The sequence below is a fragment of the Ambystoma mexicanum genome, chromosome 6q (genome assembly GCF_040938575.1).
Source record: "Ambystoma mexicanum isolate Mex_15411 chromosome 6q, UKY_AmexF1_1, whole genome shotgun sequence".
In the NCBI taxonomy this organism is placed as follows: Eukaryota; Metazoa; Chordata; class Amphibia; order Caudata; family Ambystomatidae; genus Ambystoma; species Ambystoma mexicanum.
This window is the reverse complement of record NC_090937.1, coordinates 611,978,565-611,996,028: the sequence shown is the minus strand read 5'-3', so window position 1 is coordinate 611,996,028 and position 17,464 is coordinate 611,978,565. Positions and strand designations below refer to the sequence as shown.

At 49.0% G+C, this 17,464-nt stretch overlaps 1 protein-coding gene across 1 annotated transcript in view; it reads right to left on the bottom strand.

Moving 5' to 3' along the window:
• MFSD8 (major facilitator superfamily domain containing 8) overlaps positions 1 to 17,464 on the bottom strand; it is a 1,042,879-nt gene that overhangs the window by 788,645 nt on the left and 236,770 nt on the right. Inside the window, exon 3 of the mRNA XM_069631102.1 lies at positions 15,103 to 15,146. Within this exon, the coding sequence (XP_069487203.1) occupies positions 15,103 to 15,146 (44 nt within the window). The remainder of the gene's footprint in view (positions 1 to 15,102; positions 15,147 to 17,464) is intronic.

Below are 17,464 nucleotides of genomic sequence, written 5' to 3'. Positions count from 1 at the left end.
TGTTTCTTTGACTATTAGGGCGACACCTCCGCCTTTGTGTGTTGGTCTAGCTTGACGGAGGATGATGTCCCCAGGGGGGAGGGACTGGCATGTGGCTGGTCCAGAAGCTTCATGCAGCCAAGTTTCTGTAATTGCTAGGGCGTCTAGCTCGAGGTCAGAGATTAGGTCGTGTATTTCTGTGGCGTGTGCTTGAAGAGATCTAGCATTAATGAGAGCAAGTTTGATTTGGGAGGGTTCATTTGTGCTAGGTTTGGCGGAGTTAGTGTGGTGTTTGGTGGTGTTGGTATGGTGTTTGGTGGTGTTGGTATGGAGTTTGGTGGAGGGGTGTTGGGGTATGGAAGTGGGAGTGATTGTAGGGGGTGTGGGGAGTGACTGCATTGTGAGTTTGTGAGTATTGGTGTGAGCTGTGGAGGTGCGGGCTCCTAGTCTAGTGTTTCTTATGTGCACTGGTAGCGTGTGGGATGTGGTTCCGGCAGTGGATTTGGGGTTGGGGACAGTGTTAGTGGGTGGGGATTGGTGGCTGTGGATCTCTTGTGAGAGTAAGGCTGGTAGGAACGGAGTAAGGGGAATGGAGTCAGAACATGGAGGCCTGTTGGAGTGGACGGAGGCCATGTTAACTATGGTGGGTGTTGCCTGGGGTATGGGTGAGGGGTATTGGTGCATAAAAGATAGGCAGACAAAATAGGCAGATTCGACTTTAGGCTAGGTGCATAAACTAGTATATGCACGTTGGCGTGGAACTAGGCGGCTGTGCACAGTCGTATGGCAGATGTAGGCAGTGCGCATGACCGGTGGGGAGTTTGCACAGAAGTATAGGACTGGCTATCGTGCGGTAAGCTTGCAATTAGATGATCAGATATGGCTACAAGGGGGAGGATACATTACAGTGTGTGATGCGCAATGAGGTGTTAGAGTGGCTGATATCAGTGTTCATTTAACAGCTTAGCAGTTGGCGGAGCGCGGTATGCTTACGGGTGGCTGTGGGCACGGGCAGGTCCTGGCATGGCAAGGCGTGTGTTCCACTGGAAGCAGGGCGCAGATGCGGGCGATACAGGTGACCTTGTGGGCACAGGTTGTGAAGGAGCACAGGTGGGTGCTAGTCCGCGTGCACTGTGTGGTTGGGGTTTTCATCGATGGATGTGGCGACGGGCATGGATTCGCACCTCGTGCTGCGAGACAGGCAGAGACAGGCTCCAGCCTTATCGTGTCGGGCCTTGTAGTGGGCGGGCCGGCTCTCGCCTTCCGGTGCTGTTGGCCAGGGGAAATGGGCCTGCTGAACCAATCAGAGCGCTCTGCTCGCGGGATCAGCTGGAGAGGTTGCTTAGCAACCAAGGAAGCCAAATAGAGCGGCGGCCATCTTAGGGTCGCTCGCACGCTTCTTGCACGGGCAGATTTGAGCAAGTATCAGTAAAAAAGGAGATGGTGCTGTGTGAGCACCTAGGTAGCATGAAGGCAGAGGCAGGGGGAGATGCGATGCTGCACGGCACTAAGGAGACCTCAGTACCTTCCGCGTAGCGTCATCGTGTCTAGATGCTGCTTTCCTGATGGAGGGCGGGTGATGAGGGGCAGGGCTCCAGCCCTCCCGATGTCGTCGCTGCAGATTTAGGAGAATGAGGGCAGAGACAGGCTCCAGCCTTATCGTGTCGGGCCTTGTAGTGGGCGGGCCGGCTCTCGCCCTCCGGTGCTGCTATAAATCCCCAAGGACCCTTCTCAGGATCAATGGCTCACTTTCTACTCCAATCCCCCTGTCCTGTGGAACCAGCCAGGGCTGCCCGCTGTCCCCACTCCTGTTCGCGCTCACTATGGAACCATTCGCCCACAGGATCAGACTGAACAATGCCATCAAGGGCCCCCAGGTTAGCCTATCTCAACACAAAATTGCACTATATGCAGATGACGTCCTACTCACAATTACAGAGGCCCGCTCTTCATTACGGCACGCCCTAGCTGAAATAGCTAGCTACGGGGAGGTCACTGGCTTCTCCATCAACTTCAACAAATCGGTGGCCCTGGGCGTGTGTCTCTCCCTGGGGGAACGAGAAGGACTAATCCCGATGTGCCCAATCACATGGAAGAAGAAGGCCATTCCATATTTAGGGGTACAGGTTCCCGCGAACCCAAAGGACACATATCAAGTCAACTTTCCCCAGCTCATCAAGGAAATGGAGGGCGACCTGAAAACGTTGGGCAACCCAAGAATCTCGCTGATGGGACGAATAACCGCCTGTAAAATGAACTTGCTCCCACGGTTCATCTATGCCTGCTCATCCCTCCCAGTGGAAATCCCGGCACCTGCGCTTCGGGACTTGCAGAGGAAAATACTTAAGTTTATTTGGAGGGGCAAGAAAGCCAGGATCCCTCAAAAGGCAATGCTAGGCGATGCAAGACTGGGTGGCCTAGGGGTCCCCGACTTACAAGCATACAGGGTGACAGCGCAGCTGGCGCACATTCGCGCTTGGCAAGTAATCACTGACCGCCCCAGATGGGTGGAACTGGAACAATCACGGTTCCCCCTTCCCCTGCGGTTTCTCTCACATATTCCGCCTCCTCTTAGGGAGGGATGGCAAGACCTCCTGCTGGCAACGAAACACACTACGAGCTCCTGGGACTGGGCACTGAAACAGAAGAGAATCCCGAGAGGACTGAGCCCCCTATCCCCGATCTTCCATAGCCCGACCTTCTCTCCCGGGGAAAACCCCCAAAACGTCCAGAATTGGATAACGGGAGGCCTCGAAACATTGGATCAGTTATACGAGGGAAACCGACCCTGCACCTTTGAACAATGCAAGGAAAGGTTTCGACTCCTAGAAAGTGACAGATTCACGTACATTCAGCTGCGCCATTGGTGCTCCCACCCCCAAACTCTCCAAGCAGCCACATGCCCTCTTACTGCCCTTGAACTAACCTTTAAAGATCTCCAAGTTCGCAGAAGGATTTCCACCCTAGATAGGCGATTCCTGGGGGATTTTCTAGCTTCAAAAACCCGCTGCATGGCCCAATGGGAGGCCGACCTAGGACACCCGATTGAGGATCAGACCTGGGTGGACATTTTGTCTCGAACACACACGTCATCCGCCTGCGTCACTAACAGAGAATGTGCATATAATATCTTGCTGCAGTGGATCTACTCCCCCCTCAGGCTCCACCACATAAATCACTCCCTCGACCATGCCTGCTGGAGAGGGTGCGGCCAGCCGGGCTCCTTTTTCCACATGTGGTGGGCATGCCCGAAGATCCAACAGTTCTGGAAACTATGTTTAGCCACTATTGAACAAATCACCCAAACAGCTCTTCCCCTAGAGCCTGAGCCCATCCTCTTGGGGGCCCCGGTCCCTGGGGTTTACCCACGCTCCGGAAGCAGAGCCAAACTCCTGACTCGATGCCCGTTGGCGGGAAAAATAGTGGTTGCCCGCTTCTGGAAAGCCTCGGAAGGCCCTGTCATGGCTCATTGGTGGGGAAAGGTATGGGACATACTAATTGCAGAAAAGGTCACAGCGGCAAGGACCGGAATTCGTCACCGTTTCCAGAACACTTGGCCCCCCGTGCTGAAGTATGACCAAAGATTCCCCGCACTGACATACAAACCCACAAATATCCGGTGGGCTTTGAGAGACCAGACCGCTTCCTGAAAGATGGAAATACACTAGGGGACTACACCCCCAGACTGATGGCAGTGAGGGGTGTTTGAGGAGGGAGCAAAAGGGATTCATGATCTTGTTTTATATTTCTTGCTGTCCTTGTTGTTTTCTACCTTGGTTTAAAATAAATATATTTAAAAAAAAAAACATTTTTATTAACTTTTACAACAACCAATCAACAAAAAACAAACCCAACAGTGCATGTCATATAACTTCAAGCATCATATACAGTATCATGAAATGTCCACTGCCTCCCCATTACCCTCCCCCTTAACTCGAGCCTACTCCATTTCGTCCTCCGCTGTTGTTTCCTCTAGGTGTACCTCCTCTTCTGTATTCCCGGAGGAAACATGTTCACTTAGGAAGGGCTGGGTGGCCCCAGACAGTGTGGCCACTAAGTATCTCCAGGCCATCAGAGTTTCCGTTTCCTCATCCCCCCCCCTATTGGCCGCTTCGTTCCACACCGCCGTTTCCACCTCTGCCCGTGCCACCAGACCTCTACCTTTGGCCTATTGTTTGCTTTCCAACCCATGGCAATTCTACGCTTGGCAAGTGTATAGGCCAAGTCCTTGAGTTTGCTTATGGGTTTCAGTTTGCGCGATCTAGAAAAAAGCAGTGTGCTACTTCTCCCCAGAATCTTCCAATTTCTGGACATGCCCAGAACATATGCATCATCCCTGCGTTCACTTCCCCACATTTGGGACATGTTTGTATTTCTGCGCTCTTCAATCGAGCAATCCTCTTGGGGGTCATGTACGCTCTGTGTTTGTTTGTTTGTTTTATTCACTTTTTATGCACACCAGACCCTGGGGTAGCAGGGCGCAGCGATAAGAAAATGCGAAATTTACATGGTTACAATAATGGCCTGAAATCACAAATAATTACATAATATACAATGTACAAGGAATGGTCAAATTGGAATTGCATAAAATATACAGTGGAGATAGATGCAAATGATTACAGTGGGATGTAGATGACAGTTCAGCTGAGGTCAGTAGAGGTTAGGAGCTGAATAACATTTTTTCTGAAACGGAGGTAGGGCAAATCCACTCTTAAGTCTTGTGGCAGTGAATTCCAGGTTTTTGCAGCCTTTACATGGAAGCTATTTCCTCCGATCGTGGTGAGTCTGAAGTTAGGTATTGTCAAGAAGTTGGCGTTGACAGCTCTGGTCGGTCTGATAGATGTTCGCCTATTGTCATGATGCCTGCCCCCGGGAAACCAGATCAGGCCCAGCAACCCCGAAAGCAGGCATCATGCCATTTTGAGCACGCCCAAAGACCCCAGCTAGGGGCTGTTTGGGTGCAGTCCTGGCGCCTATGGCGCCAGGCTCATAAACATAGAGTCAGTCCTGGCGCCATGGGCGCCAGGCTCATAGTAGAAAAACCCACCTGATGCAGACCATGCTGCATACTTACCTGATGCAGACCATGCTGCATACTTACCTGATGCAGACCATGCTGCAAAAGGCCTCAAGCCAAATGAGGCTTAGGAGGGACTATTTTACCTGAGGGACTACTTTTTACTCGGGTGGGACTATGGAAGGATACTTACCTCGGACTTCTTCCAAGGCTATTTAAACCACGTCCGAACAGCAGCACACGCTTCGCGTTATTCTGCATCCAGCAGCATAACGCTCACCGTGCCTGCAGCAGCTTCCAGTCTTCTGCCACGCCCGCTTCAAGCCCGGAGCTCCTAGAACTAAGAAGAAAGAAGGAGAAGAGGTTAGAACAGGAGCATCACAGTAATCCTTACCTAAATCCTTGATCCATCACGCACTCGAGCTGGAAGCAAGAAGTCACACGTGCGTCGCCTCACATCTCGCGGCGCCGCGCTGAACTCACCGGCCTTCACTGCATCTCCGCATTCCCTCGCGATCTTCAGCATCTCCCGGCCGCTCGCTGACACCTAGGGAGACAAGAACAACAAGGTGAGCTAAGGGAAAACAAAAAGGACAAGTAAGCAAGCTACCCCCCAAAGACTTACCTGATTACCACAGGGGGTGCTTAGCTCATCTCGGGTTGGCGCAGTTTACACAGCATCTTCGCCGTACCCCGGCCCCCAAGGGGAAACAAAAGAACAATAAGGCAAGCTACTCCCCCAAGACTTACCTGATTTACCACAGGGGGTAATTAGCTCATCTCGGGTCGGCGCAGCTTACACTGCACCTTCGCCGTACCCCGGCCCCTAAGGGGAAAACAAAGGACTATAGGGGAAAACCTATCTCCACAATAGACTTACCTAAATCTTACCGGTTGCCACGTGGAACTCTTCGTTACGGCAAACCGGCAACCTGCAAGGAATCGGACAGAGTGAAGATCAGACATTTTGAACTCTTTCTACCTACCGTCTCACGGCGCCTTGCCTGGATTCTTAGAGTCAATACCGCTCTGGAACTCGCCAATTCCTCCACACCAGTGAAGTAACTGGTCATCTACGCGCCCCTGCGTTCATTGCAGGATGGAGAGCTCATCCTTCCAAACCATCAGGTGAGACTAAAGAGGAGATATCAAGAGTGATCTGTGGGAAGACAACGGGGGGTGGGGAAGGTGGGTTAACGCTCAATTCCACGGGTGGTTAATCCCCTTTCTCCTTTGCAGAAGGATATTCCTGCGAGCCAGACAAACTAGGCTGAGTGGGCAAGTCCAGTCAGTCATCTCGGCGCTATGCGTCACACTGGTGGAAACAACAGCGGCCCAGTTCCGATCGACGCCCCCGTGGGAGCCAGGTGAGCGTAACACCTATGGAATTTGTCAATCAAGTATCTAGGGGCAGAGTTGTTAAGGGCTTTGTGGGTCAGAGATAGCATCTTGAGTTGTATTTTATTGTCAGTGGTCAGCCATTTGTGATGGCGTCTAGCGGAGGAGATATGGGTTCTTTTATTTATACCTAGTGCTGCTCTCAGGGCATTATTTTGTAATATTTGTAATCTTTGAATTATTGTTTTATTAGCTCCTGAATATAGTGCATTGCAGTAATCAATTCTGGAGAGTATTAAGGCTCTGGCCAAGATTAAGCAGCTATTATTGGAAAGGAATGGTTTACCAGCTCTTATCAATTTGCAGGTGTAAGCCGTGGAGGAGGCCAAGGATTTTACCTGTTTATCAAGTGATAAGGTGGAATCAAGATAGAATCCAAGGGTTTTTACATCCTTGGACACTTGGATGATATTCCCGTCTATATTGAAGGAGGAGAATTGTGTAACGTATAGCTGGATCTGTTGCAGCCTCGCATTCCAAGACACTTTTTTATGGTATGTCTGGTCCCTCTCCCACAACCCATCATTCATGGGTTCCCCGGCTTCCTCTTCCCAGTCCCGTCTCAGTTGGGTCACTTCCTTTACCACCCTGGACATCAGCAGTTCATAGATTTGAGAGACCCCGTGCCCCCCCCCTGAGATATCAAATGGTTTCTATGACCGTTTCGGGTTGGTCTTCCCGCACTATTTCGGACCATGTCTCTTTCATCCACCGTACCAATCTGGTGTAGGTTATATACTGCCCTATATGTAGACCTGTTTCCTCTATCAGTACATTAAATTCCATTTGCTTCCCATCTTGCCATACATCTCCCAGCGTTGCAATGCCCACCGGTTCCCAATGCATACGAATCATCTTTCTCAGTTGCTCGTCCCCTCCAGTCAATGCCACTAGCGGCACTTGCGGAGAACATGGGATCAAGTTCTCCATGGCCTGGCAAGCTTTACGCTACATCCTCCATCCCAGTTCTAACATCCTTGAGCACCCTTTTAGATCTGGTTTTGGCAGCTATATCCATCCTTTCAAAAAGAATAGAGCACATTCGGACCTCAACAAACTGGACTCCGACGTTGAGTCTTCCGTTAACCACTTAGCCACATATTGTAATTGGCTGGCCAGATAATAGACCTCAAAGTTGGGCAATTCTATGCCCCCTTTATCATATGTGTTCTGCAGTTTCCATAGGGCTATTCTATTCCTGGTATTGTGCCATATGAACCCTCTTCATATGCTCTGATGTTTAACAAAGAATCGCATGGGTATCATGTATGGTATATTCCCCAAAAAATGTAACAACCTCAGCAATACTACCATCTTCAACAGTGCCACCCTCCCTACCATGGCCAAAGGGAGCTTAGCCCATAATCTCATGCTACTCTCAATGTTTGCCACTGCCTCCTCTGTGTTATGTTTATATTCAGCCTCCACCGTGTGATAGATATCAATCCCCAGGCATCTAAAGGTTCTGGTCTCCCAGGGTATTTGTAATACTGGTAAGTTTTCTCGCGGAATCCCTTTGTATCTCCCCAAGGGGAATAAGCACAACTTCTTAGGGTTAACTGTAATGCCAGAGAGCAACGCAAATCGCTCAATTACTTCTAAGATATATTGCAGGTTTTCCTCTGGATACCTCAAGTATAACAGCATATCGTCGGCATACATTGATATTAAAATGTGGCACTCCTTTCGTGTAGATTCCGACCTCCTCGTATTGTTGACTCAGGTATATCGTTAAGGGTTCTAGTGCGAGGATAAACAGCATCAGGGACCAAGGGCATCCCTGTCTGGTGCCCCAACTGAGTTGCCATCTCTCCGAGATGATTGCTTCCGTCTTGACTCTGGCTAGTGGCATACTGTACAGTAGTTTCACCCACTTCAGGTACCCGGGCCCTATTCCATATTCTTTTAGGGCTGCCATCAGCCCAGGCCATCTGAAAAAATCGAAGGCCTTCACTGAGTCTAATGAGACAATTGAAACTTCTTGCAAGTCCCCTTCTGTTTGCTCTATGACCCGGTGGAGCCTTCTGAGATTGTCGGATATGCTTCTGTGCGGGACATATCCGGTCTGGTCAGGATGTATAAGTTTGTTAATAACTTGTCTTAGTCTACTTGCCAACACAACCTTGAGTATCTTGCTGTCCTGCTTCAGCATGGATATCGGTCTATATGACCCGCAGTCCGTGCTCGGCTTGTTAGGTTTGAGAAGCAGAATAATAATTGCCTCTCTCAGGGATTCCGGTAGTATCCCTATTTCTAACGCTTCATTCAACATTGTTAGCAGCGGGAGGAGCACTTCCATCTTATACGTTTTATCGAACTCACTGGGGAGTCTGTATGTTCCTGGGGCCTTACTAGTAGGTAATAGCTTAACTACTGCTTCTAGTTCTTCCAATGTGATTGGGGCCTCTAGGTTCTCTCTCTCCTCAGTATCCAGTTTAGGTAAGCCAATACCCTCTAATGTTTCCATCATCTCGCTCCATTCACCTCTTTCAACATCTTCATACAGTTGTTGATAGAACTAAAGGAACCCCCTGTTCACGCCCTCTTGGGTATCAAGTATTTGTCCATTTCCCCCTTTATTGCTCTAATCGTTGGTCTGGGTGTCTCATTTTTACATAACCATGCTAGCAACCTCCCCAGCTTGTCCCCGCTGGCGTGCTGCGCCTCTATGTATTTCTTGTAATTTAAGTTGCATAATCTCTCCCAGTGCCCTCCACACTCTTGCTGCAATTGGCTTATGGTTTCGGCATCCTCAAGGGAGTTATCTCCTCGCTGCAGAATTGCTTCTAATTTCGTCTCTGCCTTTTGCAACTCCTGCGTTATGCCTCCTTGCAACCCTTTAGATTTGGATATAGCTGCTCCCCTCGCCACGACCTTAAATGCCTCCCACAGAGTTCCAGCCAATTCTACGCTTCCAGTGTTCTTTTCGAAGTATTCTACAATTTCCTTTCTCAGGTCCTCCCTGAACACTGTGTCTTTCAATGCTTCGGCTCTAAGCCGCCACGTTGGAATCCTAGCTCTAGGAGGCGAGTATTGCCATGTTAAGATCAGTGGCGAGTGGTCTGAGAGGACCCTTGCTTTGTATTCCGACTGCACAAGCTCCCCCGACAGCTGCGGGTAGCAAACACGTAATCTAGCCGTGTGTACAAGTTTTGTGGGGCCGAGTAATGAGAATACTGTCTTTCATGTGGATGGTGTAGCCTCCATATATCTTCCAGGTCAAAGTCTCCCAACAGGGTCCTCAAGGTTTTGGCTGCAGGGGTAGGTTTGTCTAACATTCTGTCTGATCTGTCCACCCTGGTGTCCAGCGTGCAATTAAGGTCACCTCCCCATATCACTGCATCCCCAAGGTACGGGCTGACTTTACTATATAAGGTCTTAAAATAGGCCACAGTATCTTGGTTCGGTGCATATGTATTAATGACACACAACTCTCTATTTTCTATCAATCCCTGTATCGCCACCATCCTCCCATCTGAATCCACGGTGGACTGTAATAACTGAAAGGGGACATGTCGTGCTATCCATGTAATCACCCCTCGGGCATATGCAGAATACGTTGCCCCTATGATGGTCCCCTTCCATTTCTCCCTCATCACATCCTGTTTTCCTTTTGTGTGGTGGGTTTCTTGTGATAGGGCGATATCTATCCTCTGCCTCCTTAGATACATCATGATCTTATTCCTCTTCAAATACCTATTGAGCCCCCTAACATTCCAGATTGCTATCTTAAGGTCTCCCATCTCTCATCCATACCCAGTCCCGCCTCTGTCCTCCCTTGTCTTCCGCGCCATGCGCAGTAGCGCATGAGTGTAAGCTTGTTCCCTATCCCCAACTCCCCCCCCACACACCCAACAAGTCCAATAAACTCGCCCCCAACTAACATTATAACACCCAACTCCCACTCTCCCTTCCCACCCTCATCCCTACCCAACCCAAACTCCAGCCCCCCTGCTTCCAACCCCCTCCCCTCCCACCCCAACCCTAACTGGTGCCCAGCTCCAACCCTGGATCTCAGGCTACCCCGCATCTAGCCCTTTTCTCGGCTGTTGCAAGTACTCGGGACACAGCAGGGGGTATCGCCCTACTGGCAATTCAACTACTCTAACTACTGGGGGTAGGTCATACTTCTCCTGTGTCTTCCGTTGTAAGCTATGCTATGCCGCGCACCACTAGTAGATGTCTGATGCTGCATGCTTATATAATCTAGTCCAACAAGTCCACACGATGAGTGTGCCAAACGGCAGTACCTGCACCCCACTGAAATACCCCATGCGCCCCCTCTAGTGATCCACAATAACACCCAACCCTAGCAATCAGTAGAATGTAACCAGTTCACCTATCCTGTCCGTCTCGTTCCGATCTGGCTGCATCCTCTGGGCAGCCTTGGGCATCCAGTCAATTCGTCGCCTCTTCCAGCGACTCAAAGAAGCGTGCCTTGCCTTTGTGTAGGACCTTGAGCTTCGCGGGATACAAAAGCATATATTTGAAACCAGCTTCTCTTAGTCGTCTCTTCACTGCCACATAGCTGAAACGTTGTCTCTGCACCAAAATGGTGTAATCCGGGTACACAGTGACCGCTGCCGTTGTTCAGGTAATCGTTCCACCTTCGCAAAAATATTCCAGGATCTTTTCCCTCTCTCTGTAGTTCAAGATTTTCGCAATAATTGCGCAGGGAGGAGCCCCAGGTTGAGGCCTCCTCTTTTGGGCCCTATGCGCCCATTCAATCGAAAACCCCAGGGAGAGCTTGCCGGCTCCTCCACATAGTCCGTAGGGTCCGATCCCTCTTCTCCTTCAGGCAGCCCTACAACGCAGATGTTGTTGCGTCTCGCTCGCCCTTCTGCCTCCTCCACTCGGTTTTCCAGGTGGCGCACTTGTTGTTTCAATATATGGTCCTCCTTGGCTTTGGCAGTGCTGCCATCTGTATTGGTCTTCACGGCAATTTCTAGACCACTTGTGCGTTCCGCCAGCACTCTCACATCCTGTCTCAGGAGGTTGACATCCACTCCTACCAGGTGTTCGTCTCGTGTCGAGGCCGTCGTTTCCTGTGTGCTGGTTTTAGCCTGCATGGGCATGGTCGGGGAGTGCGGGGGTTTGGTAAAAATGTCCACTGTCAGCTGTTTGCCTTTGACCGTGCCACCCTTGAGCGCCACTGACCTCATCGCCGCCGGCCTGGGTTGCCTGCTGCCCGCAGTCCCTTGGCCGCAATGCAATGCAATACCAGTTCTTGTGCTGGGCGTCAGCTCCTACACAGTGTGGGTACGGGCTCTCAATGGTACGGTTTTCCACTAGCTCATTCGCCTTAGAGGGCAGGTCTGCCTTGTGTAGGGTCGGCGTCTCCCGTCTGCTCGCCTGCTGGCCTGTGCAGTCGCCAAGTCCCATGGGGCCAGTAGCCCTTGTTCAGCCCAGTTCCTGCCTATTGCCACATTGCCAACTGGGCGTTATTCCTGCACGCTGCCACCTGCGCCTGTGTACGACCCGGCAGTGCTGCCTGCCCAGAGCTGCTTATTTGGTCTGTGAGCGCAGCCGGGTGGGCCCTCAGGTCTCTCCTTACTCGTCTTGAGCCCTCTCAGCCTTCTGCACGGTCAGTGTTGCAGACTTGCATTCTGCACCAAGATCGTCAGGCCACAGATTCAATCGTGTACCGTGACTTATCACTCACCCAATACACGGGGGTCTTCCGATGTGTCAGTTAACTTGTTCATTGTGTGGGGCTCCACCCACCTGATCCGCCGTAATAGAACCTCACTGTATTGTCCAGCACCTTAATTAGTTTGCATCCTGCATGGCGCTTACAGTTACTGCACCGGGCGCCCAGTATCGCAGGCTCTCACGTTACAAGTCTTGGGCCCTGGAATCTCCGGTCGAGCCACCCGTTGGATACAATGTATCTCACATCTGGTCCGTGTGTTCCAATGTTACTTGTTTCTGCTCGCGCTTCTTCTCCGCTTCCCGCACCATCCGCTCAGTCACCTTTGTTGATCCGCCAGCTTGCACTCGAGCGCCTCAAAAGTTTGGCTCCAGCTGGGCAGCAGCTCCTGGGTCATGCATGCAGCCTCAGGATTCTCGGCATGCCGTTTGGATTCTTCCGTGCAGGCGTGGGCGGCTCTGATGTGTAGCAACGTTTCATTCAGTAACGTGGCTCTGCATTAGCCCCCGCAGTATGTTGTGTGCACAACTGAATCAGCACGCACTGCTCGACATTCTGGCGCTGCACGGCCCTCGTTCCATTTCGTTCACTCTTGCAGTGGCATCCAAGCAGAACAGTAATGCCCTATTTCAGTCCAGCATGCATGCTACGGGTTTATAGTGATAATTTCGAATGACTTTTTTTTTTTCAAACGTCTATTTTTGTTTCTTTTTTGTTCGAAATGGGGGGATCCCCCAGACCCCCTTTTTTGTAATTTTTTTTTTGTTTTACCCCTTTTTTTTAACTTGCGGAACCCAAAAAAAAATATGTAAATAAAAAAAATCAAACATTCGAAGAAAAAGAATTGACATTTTTTTTTTCAACATTATGACGTTCGACATAATGTTTTCGACTTTTTCACTGCACACCCATGCTACGCTGTGTCCGATGTGTCGGGCACACCGCGTATGTCACTGGACTAGCTTTGCCAATGTTGGCAGGTTTCTGCCGCGCACAGTGCCCATAGGAAAGGTGGCCGCTCCGCTGTCCATGCTCGTCTTCTCTGGGGCTTTGTCCGATTAATTTCATCTGTGGCCCCGGGAGCCCCCACTGTCAGCTTGTCCATCAGGTCCTTTACATCACATGCGCTCCAGGCCAGCACAGCCTCATTCGCTGTACAGCGTGTCCGGGGACCTTTCCTGGCAGTATCGCCTCACCTCTGCTCCACTGAGTGTTTAACCCTTTGTCCTCAGATGGGCGCCATTTTCCTGCAGTCTCTCATGAGAGTCGCCTGCTGCAATTATCTGCGTAGCTGTGGTTCCTGGTCTCGGATCTTTGTGAGACCTCGGTCTCCGCGTGCCCCTTCTATTCATACATCAGTGGCTTCATTTTTCGCACAAATGCACTGGCATTGATCCATGTGCACGGCAGGATCATTGAGGATCGACGAGAGACTGGAGAAGTCACGTCCTATTTCATGGCTGCTTAGCCACGCCCCCTGGTAGTTAATGTTAGTCCCGGTAGGGCTCCAAGACTTATGGGCAATCAACGGTTTCAACTCCTTGACAGGCACTTTACTTACATGCACTCTCTTTTGAGAGCCTCAGCACTGCATCTATGAATTTCAGCACTTCCAAGCATAAGCCTATTCTCTCGGCCATCAACATCCACTCCCACTATTGTTGATCCAATAATAAAACCCTATTCTCTTGATGACCCTTTGGGTATAGTAAGCGCATATCCATCAAGGCCATACAAGAGGTCAACCAATGCTTCAGAGTTTCCACTGATCCTATCTGACCACAATATCTACAGTAAGATTCCTCCTGTGAAATTAGTTTCCTTTCTAATTCAACCTATCTTGTGACCAAAATGTTCAATCTCATCCTAAGCAACAGATCTCTAAAGTACGCGGAAGGGAATTTTAGCAGGTATTGCGGTAGCCAATTCATGCCCTTTTTCCCCTTTCTAAACAGGGTCTCTGGGTTTCTGTGGTGTACTGTTTCCACCCAATCCTGCTCTTGTAATTTCTTTTTAATCCTCATAGGGTTGGTGATTAGCACCTCCCTATCCATCTCTCTATCTGCCATGATTCCCTCAATCTTCTCTCGCCATCTCTGCAAGAGAGGGTCAACAGGCTTTTCCTTCGAGGTAAAAATGTGAAAGGGGGTACCACCTTCGGCCAGTCTACATTTCCAGTACAACCCAATCGATTTCCATAATGCAATTATCTCCAGGGAATGGAGTCTAAGTTCTTGCCTTATAACGGGCATTGGCAGTGAGTTAGGTAGCTTAAGGCACTTCCTCCAAAACATGCCCTCTAATAAAACCCAATTCTTCTAGGGCATACACATCATTCCCTCTGACCCATAGGTTAAACTGGGTACCACCTTTTGGCGATAAAAGGCCAAACGAGGGGCCAGGGTGAATTTACCATACTTACATAAGATTCTTATGCTCTGGGCCACCAATCGTTTGGTCTTTGTTCAAAGGGAGAGGCATATATTAATACAGAATATGTATCTCAGGATTCATTGAAAAAAAGAGACTCTTAGTAAATATAAGCAAGTATCACACACCAAAGGTTGTAGGCAGAGAGGGGATCTCACTGCTTGTATCACGGAGTATTCAAGTTACCAAGACTTCTTGAGAGTGACAGCAGTAAAGAAGCACCAGAAGTGCCTAATTTGTGGGGGTGTTTGCCAGGGCTCAGCCATGGCACTTGTTTTTGAGCCCTGGTACTTATTGTCTCAGACTCACTTTAATTATGAAGTGGTGATAGTCAGTGCATCTATCAACCACAATGAGCAGGTAATAGCTGTAGTGTAACCCTAAATATGTTGACACTGTGGGGAGCAGCTGTGGATGGTGGCAGCAGTGGTGTCCACCCACAGTGTCACAGGGCTGCTAGAAAATATTTGGACCCTGGCACTTATTTTTCTATACAAATTAAGCACAGAGCACCATATACAAAATAACCACATCGCAACCTGAACATGTAAGACGTTTAAAAAGGCTTGTTTTTTGTCCATTTGATATCATATAGACACAAGTTTGTGACAAAGTAAATTATACAAACCTTGTGGAGATACGGCCATATAGATGTAATCACAATTGAAAAACCTGCAAAGTGGAAAAAGATAGTGTAGATAAATACATTGAAAAGGCATGTCTCTTCCCATCAGAGTGAAGGATTTAAAAAGGTTTTGGATTGCATAGTTCAAGGGAGCAATTCTGCTGTATGATTCAGAATAAATTTCAGTTTATATCCGAAAGATGTACTTTAAAGTCTCTTAAGACATATTAAAATTGGAACTATCAAGACAATCAATAAAATAGGTCTTGCACTACTAATGCAGGAGAATGCCCCTCAGAAGGGGGAACATTTATAATTTTGAAGGTGATGGGATCCATTTTTGATTAACTATTTAGACACATGCTACGTTAGTCTCGATGTAGACAATGAACGTTACAGTTATCTGGACAGAAACAATTATCAATAGTTTAATGTCACATGTACATATTTATTATTTCTGCTACATGTTAACTTATTATTGCACACTTTGAAATGCGCCCTCTTATGTTTCGATAAATGAATCGCCAATCTAAACTGATACTCAATTTTACATCAGGCCACTAGCCAAATCGAGGAAATCAACAAAAAACAAACAAAATCCACAACCTAAAAATGTTTTCATGCTACCAATTAGATTCTATCTTATTCAAGACAACCAACGAGTCGCAAGCCACCATTTGTCACACAATTGGAATGTTACACAAGTTTTACGACTGCTTCTGCCAGACATTGCACATTTATTTTATTTATTTATTTTATTTGCATTTATAAAGCGCACAAAGCTGCCCTGAGGCATCGTGGCGCTGTTACAGAAGGCTTAAACTTAAACATAGGTAGAATGTAACATTCTGCAGTCGTACATTGGTAGGTGTGGGAGACAAGACAAGGGTCAGACAGGTTGTGCTTTGCTTTGGTTACAGTGCAAGCATAACTGTGCATGTTGGTTTGAGAGCATTAGTGGAATAGAAAGGTTTTTAGGTTTTTGCGAAAGGTGGTGTAAGATTCTTAATTCCCGAGTGAGGTTGGCAGGGCATTCCAGTTTTTAGGTGCGAGGTGTTGGAAGCTGGACCCTCCTGCTCTGGTTCTTTTGAAGGTGGGGACATAGATCTGGTTGGCGCGGTGGGCTCTGGTAGGTCTGTTGGAGGTGTTGAGTGTGATTCTTTCGTAAAGATAGGGTGGGGCATCTGATGTAAGGCACCTGTGTGTGATGGCCATGGCTTTAAAAAGTATGCGCTCCTTTACCGGAAGCCAATGGGCATCTTTCCTGGCTTGAGAGATGTGTTCCCTTTTAGGAATGGACAGCGCAGACCTGAGGGCATTGTTTTGCGTGATTTGGAGTTTTTTTTAATTGTTGACAGAGGTGTCTAGTAAGAGGGAATTACAGTAGTCCAATTTGGTACCTATTGTGGCTCTGGTGATTGATAAGCAGTTTTTGGTGGAGAGGAAGGGTTTGACTGCGTTGATCACCTTGGTGGTGAGCGCTGAGGAGGAGGCAATGGTGTTAACCTGGCGGGACATGGATAGTGGGGCATCTAGATGAACACCTAGTGTTTTGACAGTCTTGGAGACTGTGATGATGGAGTTATCGATGTTAAAGGATTTATATTGTGGACGGAGTGAGAGTTTCGCTGGTCCCTACTATGAGGATCTCTGTTTTATCCCCATTTAGGCAGAGGCCGTTGGCAGCCATCCAGGTTTGAATGGCTATGTAGATTTTAGTAAGGGCTGTCACATCTTCCTCATTAGTCCCGGTTAGTGTGAGTAGTACCTGCGTGTCGTCCGCGTAGTTTGTGTACGCTATGTTGCGACAGTCGAGGTCATTGAAAAGTGGAAGTGTAAATATGTTGTAGAGTGTGGGGGCGGTGCAGGAGCCCTGAGGGACGCCGCAGTGGATGATGGTGGGAGTTGCGGAGGCAGTGTCTGAGAAGACCTTCATGAGCCTCCCATTTAGGAACGACGCCACCCAAGCGATAGCTTCTGGAGAGAAATGTGCTTCCTTTTTTAGGTGCATGCCTAAGATATCATGGTTGACAAGGTCAAAAGGCAGCGGACAGGTCTAATAGGAGAAGGAGTGCCAGTTTGCCTTTGTCCATGATGTCCCCAAGTTGTATTTTTAAGTCGCGTAAGGCTAACTCTGTCCCGTGACCTGGTCGGAACCCTGACTGTCTTTTGCCGAGGATATGGTTGGTTTCAAGGTATTCCTGGATTTGCATGTAAGCAACTTTATCCAGGATCTTGAGCAGGAAAGGCACGGTGGTGATGGGCCTATAGTTATTAGCAACTTCTGGGTCGGGAGTAGACTTTTTGAGGAGGGGGCGTACCCATGCTTCTTTTAGACTGTCTGGGACTGTGTTGGCGTTGAATG